This window comes from Thermobia domestica, chromosome 1, assembly GCF_964235325.1.
Source record: "Thermobia domestica chromosome 1, izTheDome1.hap1.1, whole genome shotgun sequence".
Taxonomy (NCBI): domain Eukaryota; kingdom Metazoa; phylum Arthropoda; class Insecta; order Zygentoma; family Lepismatidae; genus Thermobia; species Thermobia domestica.
The window spans coordinates 169,791,097-169,803,426 of NC_137454.1; the positions used below are offsets into that span (position 1 = coordinate 169,791,097).

Genomic DNA, 12,330 nt, shown 5'->3' on the forward strand with positions numbered 1-12,330 from the left:
TCAATTAATCCATTCAGAAAGGATCAAATGTAAATATTTCGTATGCATTAACAACTATTAAAATCCATATTCTTCCATTCAGTATATACGTCTATCGACAGTTGGTTGAATCTGTAAATACGGCAAGGCCCAGACCATAAAATATCATACCGTAAAATAAAGGAGAAGTAATTTTAAGATAGGTTTGGATTGCAGGTATAGAAGTTGCATATCAGCATAACTGGTAAGGTGGTAGTTGTAATATCAGATTATTGAATATGCGGAAAGGTAAACTCTTAATACAAAACATATTCGGCTTCTTTGTTTGATTGATTGATTGCGGAGTCTCCCGATTTCAGGATACTGGGTCTGCCTTTGGAATCTGTGTATGTTATTCGAATTGCCGTAATTTCTGGAAATTCAGCATTTGAACATAGTTCCATTGGAGGAAACCATCATAACTTCCGTCATTTGTTGTGTAGTAACGTCCTAGAGCTCTGAAGTGTGTTACATTCAGTGGTGCTATTCAGCCGGTTCGCTAAAACCGGTTATTAAAATATTTCGAGTTCGCAGAACCGGATGCTATACCCAGACATAAACATACACACATACACACATATATGACCTAGCCAAGAGTGCAACAAAGAAACCAAACAAATTTGTGAAACACTTCTATACTTTTCCCGCTTGTTTGTATTCTTGTAAAAAATAAGCAACTTTGTAGTGTTTCAATTCAATGGGCAGACAGAAATTTGAATATAAATTGTGCGATTTTGTCTGGGATACTGGGAACTGCAAGTGCAATGAATGTGATATGTATCTAATGACTATTACGTTACCTACCTGTTTTTGAATGACTCCGATGTTTTCATTAGTTCTGGAGATATGTGCCTACGTAACAATGTGTACGAAATAAAGTGATCTTTCATCGATATCTCGATCGATTACTTGTCATGACCCATACTATCATTCCTTAAAATATGATACTTTCCTGGGAGGACACCCGATATATATATATACCTATAAGGGGTTCTTAAAAAAATAGAATGACACCACTGATTACATTTTAAAAAAACACCCTCTTATTCCTTTTCCGAAATGCTTGTTCTGCTGTTAATGGTGTCTGATTTAAAGAACGAAAATCCTTGTATGATAATCTGGCAATCAGATCTCGAATTTTGTATCTGGCGAAATCCATAAAGTTTTGATATTCCGTTAGACAAATATATTACTCTACTTTGAGCAAAACTGAATGCTTTTATACCGTAGAGCATGTTGGTCTTTAACAGTGCATGCTTTGCTTTCGTTTCCTCCGTTATCAAAATTTGTTTCAATTTCCTAAGAATCTCCAGTGTATAAAGAGAGTGGTATAAACAAGCAATTCAGCTTGATTCCGGACTCAGACTCAATTCCAATAGACCCTCTCTTGGTTAATTGTAATCCTTATTTTACATTCCATCCATCCTTTATTACATATCTAATAAGACAGTTACTTCTTAAATAATGTATTAACCAACATTGTTTATCCTTTTAAAAAATTCTCCAGTATTAAAGTTAAATTCGTAACTTTTCGTAACTTTCGAGTTAAGTTCCGCATTGTTTTTTTTTGACCTAACATGTTTTTCATTCTTCTTCGTATCCAGAATTCTGTCTAGTGATGAGCAAATGCGAGACCAAGACCTGGGTGGTCTTGGTCTTGCACATTTAGTCTTGGTCTCAGTCTTGCTTTTAAGAAATCTTATGCTTTTCATAGGTAAATTTTACTCTGGATGTAAGGGATAATAAATTCGATAATGCGCCAATAGTAACGGAAATAAAATTATGTTTCTAAACGTAATATAGTTTACCTTCGTGTAAGTAGGATGATAGTGTACAACATAAGCGATGACCTTTGTTTTTCAGCTTGAATTTTAGGTGTAATTAAGAGGAGAAAGAGGAACTGTTGGGACATTGGCTGAGGAGGAACTGTATTATGAGGGACGTGCTAGACGGAATGGTGGAAGGAAAGAGAAGGAGAAGCGAAGAAGACTGTAGTTGAAGGAAAGTATTAAAACAGAAAATTGCTACTTCAAGGCGAAGAGATTAGCTGAGGACCCCCGTATATCGAAGCTTCTCAGTTAGAGCTAGTGACTTGCCAATGATGGCAGAATAGAGAATAGCTATGATGATGATATATTTAGCAATGTTGGTCAAAAAGAAAGAAAAAATTAAAATAATAGTGATTATAATCGAACCTCTTAATATTTTAGAATAATTTGTTTGAAAACTGAAAATGATCCAACTGTCTGTTTTTTGTGGGTAAACTCAATTTATATAAATACTTTTGACTTATATTAGAAATACAAAATAACAGCATCAAACTGCAAGTTATTTAAAATAACAGTACAAAATCACTCTCACTTGTGAATATGGATTATTTAATGTTGTATAATGTTATATCACTCAATCCTCGATGTGTCGTATACCTGAGGAGGATAAAAGCTATATTGATAAACAATTATTCAGCGTATAAGTATCCGCCCATGAAACCAAACTTGCGGTCACATGCATTGTTTTTGTCTATGTCATGAAAATGTTAATTCGATATTAATTTTATGAGCACACATTAAAAATTTCCAACGGATGCTTGAGCCTCGGACCCGTGTGGTCAGTACCTATGGTGTATGGAATTACCGATGTTCAATAGTACATTTTTCTTTAGTTTTGGAAGAAGAACACCAGTAATACGTTTTGAAATATCTAGTTTAACGTCCCACGATTATGCACCGAGACTAAGGGAGAGGGTGATGATGAGAAATGAATGAAATGGTGGAATAAAGAAAGTAGGAGGAAACGAGAAAACACCAAGAAAACCCACGCATACTGTGTTTGGCCACCAAAAAAGCTCACATGGCGCGAGCTGGGATGGAATCGGGACCCAATGCACCAGAAGTGAACGCTCTACCACTGAGCTGGTGCTTGTGCAAGAGTCTTGGTCTTGCAACCCTTGGTCTTGTTCTTGCATCGGTATTCCTGGTCTTGGTCTTGGTCTTGGACTTGGTCTTGCATGAAAGACTCTTGCAAAAACTGCAAGACCAAGGCTCTTGCGCTCATCACTAATTTCTGTCTTGTGCAGTACAATGCTCACACGAAACATTTGAAAGGTTTCCCGTAAATTTTTATTGACTATCCGCAAAATGCAATCTTCCTTCCTAAAGTTTCTTTCGCCATTCTTTTTTTCGTCTTTCATATTTCAGATTTTCACTAATAGTGCAACCAGGTGCCTAAAGCTAACGGGGTATAAGTATATATTTTCTTCCTTCTTCTTGCTGCTCATATTGTCTCGCCATTTTAATATTTATTTTCATTGTATATTCTTCACGGCTATTCTCCAAAATTTTAAACATTTTGTTAATTTTTATTCCAGATTACGTTGTAAGAGTAATATCATCTAAAGAGTAAGTTATCTTAACCCTTCCTTCTCCAACGAAATTCGATCTTCACTGTGTAAACCCTTGTTAACAGTTTCGTATAAAGAATTATTGAATAATGTTAGAGAAAGCAATATTCCTGTCTGCTTGCATGTAGGTAGAGTGTACGTTCACCCTTTTTCCCAATAAGAACGATAATAATGACTAATTGATAAGAGGAACGTTTTGTTGAGTTCGCCCTTTATGAAGAAAGTTTGATTTTCCTTTTTTCCCAAAACAAGCTTTTCTTGAGTTCACCTTTACTACCTGGAATGCTTCGTATACTCACGCTCTTTTCTTTTTACACAAACATTTCACAAATTACTTCAAGAAAAACCGATGCCGTAACTTCTCCTTTCCCCTTATAAAGCTAAACTGTTTGTCAGTTTTCCACATTTGGCCTGGTATATAATCTCCTGTTCAATATTCGCAGTACAATTTTCACTGCATGTGATGCGAGTATTTAATTTGTAAATTATTCATCGTAGCTTTGGAAAATCCAAGATTACTTACTAATAAAACTCCAACTGACCAAAGCAGTATATATATTTTAAGTTATATATCTGTGTTAAAGTTTCGACTATGTAACATAATAAAACTCCAACTCACCAAAGCAATATATATATTTTAAGATTACATATTTGTGTTACAATTTGGGCTATGTTACACAGCCGAAACTTTAACACAAATATATAATCTTAAAATATATATACTGCTTTGGTCAGTTGGAGTTTTATTAGTAATATAATTAGTATATAATTGTCTTATGTTGAGTTAATGTGCTTGACAGGGGTACAATCTGGGCTTATTAGCGTGGTCCTGTAATCGAGTTCTGTTACAGGAGAATGGAGTTGGACAACATTCTATATTGTGAGGGTTGATGTAAATGACAGTGTGCTTATCCGCCAACTAAACCGGATTCAAGCCCAAGCCATGGCTCCGGTTAATATAGATCCTGTCCTTCATAACCTCGGGGTTGTATAAGAATGTTAAAAAACAAAACTCAACTTGGTGGAGTCATAGATTTTCTTACGTTTATGCAATATTGTATGGCTACTGGGAAGCTGGGGGAATTAAGAGGTAACGAACTCTGATTTTGAAAGCCAGAAATAAAGGTGCTGGAAATTGATGCTGACCAAACACCATCAGCCATAGTTCTTCATGAGATGTAGTGCCAGGAAGTTTAATTGAAATGAAGTGAGCGAAGTTCTATTATTCCAGAAAAAGTGTAGTTTGATTTTTCATCATCTTCGCGTCTTGCTTGATTTCCATGTATTGTAGTACCATCCACTGTATAATACCAACAGAGGAAAACAATGACTTAAAGCACGTTTGTTACTGTGTAAAGACAAAAACAGAGTGATTTTGTGTTTGTTTTTTTCCCATTGGCCGCGTTGTCTCTTTTCTTTTTGTAGAACAGCGAAGCGAAGTTATGCAAACTTTTTTACGTCGTATTAGATCTTTCTCATCCTAGTGATAAGCATGACGTTTGTTTTGTTTGGATAGACTTTGCCTACTGTATGTTTACAAAATAAATACCATAGGGTGATTGTCCGTTCTACATACCTAATCCACCAGTTGTAAGAATTGATTGCTCTTGGCTAAAATATCCAAACTGAATGTCCTGCGGAATATGTTGTTTTCCACGGTTCAGAAACTTATCTATCTGAACAGCTACTGTGTTGACGCTCGAATGTAGTCTCTCTCTCCTGAATCTTGGCAAGGTGCATAAACACTTAAACAGAGTTCAAGTGTTCATGTTTTCTCTCAACGTAGAAACAAAAATAGTCTGACTAAGGGAAAGATGTTTCGATCTCTCACTCCGCGCTCACTTGTTTACACGGCTTGCAGTCTACTTGGGATATCAGTGGTCCTTCCCAAGTAAGCAGTGACAATGTTTGTTCTTTTGCTTGTTTCCTTTGAAGAATGACTTGGTCGAGGACAAAGGAGGCTTCGTACTTACGTCATAAAGAGAAACCATGATTTGTGTCTGATCAATGAATTTTCCTTAAATGTTTTGTTATTAGGTTGACATGTATATATGGTGAACCAGTTATCTTGATACTCTTGTTACTTTTAAATTAATAGGTACATAACGTTTACATTTCGTACCATGCAAATATCAACAGGGGGACGTTGTCTGACATTCTCTGTGATATTACTAGGTCAACAGTATTGCCAAATCAACATAAACTATATTTTTCTAAACTTATAAACTCTAAAAGTTGCATGACATTTAATGTCCTTTCGAACGATTCCAACAGTTATACCACTTTCCATTGCAAATTTTGAAGTTGCCCTGTTAGAGGTATTCACGAGACGCCACTGGTCTCGCTACTATTTTTAATGCATTCTACACATACGATTTGCTAATGTAATTTTTTGTTTGAAGGCTCTACGTGCAGTATTAGCTGCGATATAGGCCTGGTACGTTCTTATTGAATCACCCGGTATGTATAAGGCGGTATGTATGTAATGTAACTTATTTATCTTTAAAATTAACATTGGGTACTCACTGAGATGTGGGCGAATCTTACATCTCTGTAATTAATGAATTATATAGATTATATTAGTATATAGTTATTCAGGTTTAAAAGTCATATAAAGAAACTTACAGTTCATGGTCATTTTTTAAAATCAAAAGTCGGATTGCGTTTTTAATGGAATATTTTTTCTTCATAATGAAATTAAAACAAATTTGTGGTATTCAGTTAAGTTGTCCTTACTCGTGACAGAGACACGGTAATAACCCAGTTTATGCATTTATTATTTTAGTGCTAATTATAACCTTGAATATTAATTAGATAAGAGGTCTTCTTTAGTCACAAAATAACAGATTGCGTCTATTGTTGTTTGATTTCTTCTATCGTGACAGGGACAAATAGTTTCGATTCTGACGTCTCGATTAAATCAATCAATCAATCAATTGACTTCTCCTAATAGTGACGCACATACTACTGATTGAAGAACGTTGCATCTTATATTAGAATTCAAAGTAGGGATTCAAGTTCTAGTATTAACTGTCCTAACTGCGGTGTTCTATTTTTCTCATCCGGTCATATTAGATGGTTGGATGGTATATTCAGTCAAACCTTTGAGTCTAGTCTTGATCTTTTTTTAAGCTAGAAAATAACATTCAATACTTGACACACATTCATTTTATACGTATTTAAAAAGTGACTTGCATTTTTTAAGAAAAGAGGAAACTAAGCGTGATGAAGTTACGAAATACAATAAAGTGTTGAACTATAACCTATACATTATGAAGTATTATACCATATATTCGTACCACGCAAACGTACACTCATGTCCAAAATGGTTGTCGCATATCTATAACTGTCTTCGTGTAAGAATATAATATGATAATGATTTTTACAGGGTGCTTTTAATACTAATACTATATGTATAATCGGGAAATGTATATTTGTGGTAAATTTCATAGGAAAATAATTATACATACGAAAATTAGAATGAGTAAAACAAAATGTTGCTAATTGGACAAGAAAATTTTATTTCCGTTTTATTGTTCTTATTTACTGCTCTTTTGTCATGAAATTTGCCACAGACATGCCTTTGCAGATTATACACGTACTAACATTATAAGAAATACTGGGCGAATTCGTTATCAAATTATATTCCTACAACATATTTATAGACATGCGACAATAATTTTGGACATGAGTATACTTAAGGTACGTGTGTAGCTGGAAGGATATAACTTTTCATATTATGTTTGAGCGACTCGTGAGAGGACAATTGTATGTCACATTTTCTAACCTTGTTCAATAATCCTGTGCAATGTAGTGCAATGACGCATACCAAACAGGCACCACTTGTCATCTATAGGCACATTTCCAAAAGTAATCCGATCCCAACCAATTTTAGTTAAAACTCACTTTTATCAGAAGTGCCGCTTACTATTGTCTTTCTTCGAGCCTCTCATTTATCTGACATACACTTAAGAGCGAAATAGATAAAGTAACAAAATATTACGTAGTTGATGGAAAGTTTTGTAACATATTGTCAGAGGTCTCCGCACAGGAAGCAAAACGTTGCATAGCTTGACGTCAGCGTAACTGTAGTGCCGAATGGGTCTGCTTCCCCAATGCGAAGCAGTTGAATTACAGAGCTGTTAAAGTGCGTTATTGTGGTGTTACTCTCGACGAAATGGCACAGAGACAACATCTGCGTGAATTCACACAGGAAACAATGTCGGGGAGGAAGACAAAGTGTGACGAGTGTGGTCTAGGAGTTTGGTATTATCCGTAGCATTGTTTAACGTGCATGAGGAGCATTCCGAATCACGGGCATTGTTGTGTAAATGAGAGGTGGTGGTCGACCATAGTCAACTACATCAAAGGACAACTGCTACATTCTGAAACAGGCAAAAAAGTCCGAAGTCAAACATTAGGTGCAATTACAAACACATCTAAGAGGACTGCAAACCGCCCAATTTCTCGCTCAAGTGTCACATCGACTACATGGGACTAGCCCTTTTGCCCGACGACCATTACATTGTATCCCGTTGATAACCGCATATCGGTAGCACCGTTTGTGGTGCTGCCAAGAACATAAAGACTGGACCGAGGAGAAGTTGAATGACGTTCCCTTCTCCAGTCAGAGCAGATTCAATCTGAGTAGTGATTCTGGAATTACACTCATCTGGCGAGAGGTGAGAACACTCAATAAACCCAGAAACATTGTCGAACCTAATAGTTTCGTAGTCCGGTGTTCTTGTATGGGGAAGCATAATGCATAGGCATGTCGACTTCCCAATTTTCGAACATTATATACTCACCAGTCAGAGTTATTGTGACACTGTACTTCTTCTCCACGTGGATCTTTTCAGAGGTGTCGGCTGCAACGTCTTTATGTACGATAATGCGTGACCGCATCGAACAACGCAGGTGGAACGAGGTGATATTCTTGGAACGAGCTGATATTCGGTGAATCTACTGGCCTACCTGTTTCTTTAATTTGAATCCCATCGAGAACGCTTGAGATGCTATAGAAAGACGGCATTTTGCAGCACGCCCAGATCCACCAAGGACCATCCAACAGTTGTCAACAGTGCTGGTGGGGCAATGGAATCCGCAACACAACTCGTTACCAATTTTGTCAGCAGGATGGGAGCATGTTGCAGAGCATTCATCGCTGTCCGTGGTGATCACACACCTTTTAAGGTCAATTTCACTCTTTCTGTAATGTTAGAGGGGCCATCAAGTTGCAGTGCTTTCAGTGTTAAGTTATTGCTTGTGTATAAGTGTAATTTGTGTTCTGATCAAATGTTCGTTTCTTTTGTCTCCCGTATCGTACTGCATCACTAAATCTGTGTATGGTACAAGTTTCATCAATCTTGCCACTTGGAAGTGACACAGTAGGCCTATGCGAAACTTATTTTTGTCCGTAGGTTTTGCTCACCAGTATATTTTAGATATGCCTTTGCATGTGCGTAGATAATGAAAAACCGACATTTTAAAAAATGTATTCGGTTGTACACTGTACTAGTGTATAATTGATTTCTAAATATGTTGCACACCTTAGAGATAACGTAAATGTCCGGACATGATACACCATCTAATGATTCCGTTATCGAGATTATCAAGTCATTCGAATTTTAAAAAATGCACTGCTTAAGCGCAATTTGTACTGAAGATATTTTGAATTTAAATTTATGCAAGTGAATAAGTGAATGACATATTCCTAGTTTGTTTCCCAAGATTTTTGAGTCGTCATATTAACTTACACAATAATATTGAAATGCTTCTCTCCTCTACTGCACTTGTTCATCTAAGTCACCATATTGAACTTATACAGGGGGCGAGGTGGCTCAGTGGTAGAGCGCTTACCGCTGGTTCGTGGAGTCACTGGTTCGATCCCCAACCAAGTAAGTTTGTGGTGGACATCGTGTCCGTGGGTTTTCTCGGGGTATTTCCGTTTCCTCCCACATTCTCATTTCACCAATGCTTAAATAATCATTCACTTGGCTTAATCATCCGTCTCCCTTAGCCTAAAGGACATAATTGTGGGACGTTAAACTAAAAGATATCATTTAATTTTATTTTGAATTTATGCAAGAGAAAGAGATTAATACGAGGGTCACTACGAAAGTTTTGAGATACGCATTGTTATGGCACAGTATTTGAATTCCAACAATTGCATTCGCTAGTGGTATCCAGAGCGAAGAAGCGAAGCAAGTTTCAACTAGCCTTGCTTATCGGCGTGGCCGTATCGCCTTCACTTGTTTGTTGATGCGAGCAGTATTCGGCTGTCTAGAATGGAGCTCGAAAGGGAACATTTTCGGGCAATGATCCTTTATGATTTCAAAAGTGGTTTGAACGAGACACAAAGCCTTGACCGTTTGCAGAGGGCATTTGGGGACCTTGCTCCTTCCCGTGCTACAATTTTTCGGTGGTTTGGTGAATTCAGAAGAGGCCGGACAGCGCTTAAAGATGAAGAGATAGGTGGATGTCCGGCAACAGCTGTGTCAGATGAAAACATTGCCGCTGTGGAACAAATGATTCGAGGAGATCCTCGAACAACTTTCAAGGACATTGAATCTACAGTGAACATTGGATCGCCAGCAGTAAAAAAATTCTTCATGATCATCTTCGGCTCAGGAAGGTTTCATCTCGTTGGGTGCCTCACACTTTGACTGAACAGCAGAAGCGCATGCGTGTGGAATGGTGTGAAGAAATGCTTGCAAGATTTGATGGAAGCAATTCTCGACGCGTCTCTGACATTGTTACTGGTTATGAGACTTGGGTTTATCAATTTGACCCTGAAGATAAACACCAGTCTACAGTTTGGATCTTTCCAGACGAAAATGCAGCCACGAAAGTGAAGCGACCGTGAAGTGTGGGGAAGAAGATGGTCGCAACTTTCTTCTCCAAATCTGGCCATGTTGCAACTGTTCCACTTGAAGAACAAAGGACTGTTACTGCTCAGTGGTACACCACTGTTTGCCTAACAAAAGTGTTCCAGAAGCTTCGGAAACAGCGTCCAAGAACTGGATTGCGTGGGATCCTGCTTCATCATGACAACGCGTCCGCACACACGGCCAACATCACAATTCAGTTTTTAGAATCTACGGAGGTCAAACTTATGACTCATACGCCGTATAGCCCTGACCTGGCCCCGTGTGATTTTTTTCTGTTCCCCAGGATCATAGATCGTATGCGTGGGAAGAGATTTTGCAGCCCTGAAGAAGCTGTAGTGGCTTACGAGAATGAACTTTCAACACTTGAAGAAAAAGACTGGCAACACTGCTTCTAAAAGTGGTTTTCGAGGATGCAAAAGTGTGTACAGTATAATGGTGAATACTTTGAGAAAATGTAAGTGTTAAATTGATTTTAAGTATGTAAGTTATTTCACATCTCAAAACTTTCGTAGTGACCCTCGTATTACGTGTGACAAGAAGCCACTACCATTATCTCAAAATTCGTTATGTTCGTTCAGAGATTAAAAACCATTGAATAAAATGTTCTTCCGTTTCCACATGAATCCTATTGAATTCATGCGTCAGTCATATTATTTCTTACAATTGGAAGAAACGAAAAGCAATTTTGAAAGGAATTTAAATGGAACGATCAGTAATTTTTACAGTGTGAACCTTTTATTCTGAAAATAAATGTATAAAATGTTAAGACTGATGTGTATACGGTATAAAATAGCTACCAAAGAAAAATATACTTTATTTTTCTGATGAACGTCCTTATACTCAAATATTCATATTTTGGTATTTTCAAGTGCTGCTGGAGGAAGTACTTACGCTGAAAACTAATGAACTGTGTCTAGACGTTAGTGGAAGAAAATTGTAGCATATAAATCAGTGATGGAGTATCTGGTGAGAAAGTGAACGAGAAACATGTAATTGGTTGTCACGTGTCACACATAGCAGTGAAAGCATAATTTTAAAGACTTCCATATGTGTGTTAAATCCATCTAAGAGGCTACTATGTATGCTAATCACTATTTAATTTAGGTGTGCCTGATACAATGCACGAGGAATGCTAATCGCATGTAATGAATAAGTTTCCGCATTGTGCCGGAGGTTATTCTCAGATAATTGACTTGTATATTCAGTCTTCTTCTGTCCTTGGAAAACAAGACCGCTTTCTGTCTCTACGTTCTATCGTTCATCAAAAAGATGACTAGATTTTAATATATCAACTTGTTTTTAAAAGTTTATCTGCCTTACTATTTATGCTTCATTGTACAAATTATAGAGGGTCTATGCAGAGTCGTTTTGACGCGTTATTAGTGCCATACTAAAGGCCTGATTACTGCTGGAAACATTTATTAGTCGAACTGTTTAGTATGGTACTAATCAAGCGTCAGAACGACGGTGCATAAGGCCCAATAACTTTATTTATTGAACATAGTCTTACTAATTTTACAGTTCTACGTAATGCACAACCGAGGACAAAAGTTCCTTGAAGAGATCATATAAAGTATAATCAAATTTATGCTTCATTGTACAAATTATAGAGGGTCTATGCAGAGTCGTTTTGACGCGTTATTAGTGTCATATTAAAGAGTTCGACTAACATGTTTCTTGCAGTAGTCAGGCTTTTAGTATGACTCTAATCATACGTCAAAACGACTCTGCATAAGGCCCAGAATGCTCAATTTTGCATAATATATATAAAAAAACAAAATGTAATGGAGTGACCTTACGATTAAAGAATTCATTCGTCCCATTATAGACACAAACATGCAGTTCAGAACTCACTGGCTTCAATTAAGCTATTATTGTTGGGTATAACTTTTACGTTCTGTCGGCAGAGGTACGGTATAATTAGTTGCAAAACTGAACTGAAACAAATCAACTATCAATCATTTATCGCGAAGGTGGAAGTGCAGTGGATCGCAAAAATGCTACATGTAAATACGTAACTTT

At 37.0% G+C, this 12,330-nt stretch overlaps 1 protein-coding gene across 7 annotated transcripts in view; it reads left to right on the forward strand.

Moving 5' to 3' along the window:
• Positions 1-12,330, forward strand: part of Nt5b (5' nucleotidase B) — a 267,108-nt gene that overhangs the window by 140,138 nt on the left and 114,640 nt on the right. The window contains exon 2 of one of the 7 annotated variants that reach the window (XM_081766556.1): positions 3,386-3,416. The exons of the other annotated variants lie outside the window; for them this stretch is intronic. Within the exon in view, the coding sequence (XP_081622682.1) occupies positions 3,386-3,416 (31 nt within the window). The remainder of the gene's footprint in view (positions 1-3,385; positions 3,417-12,330) is intronic. 7 annotated transcript variants of the gene reach the window in all.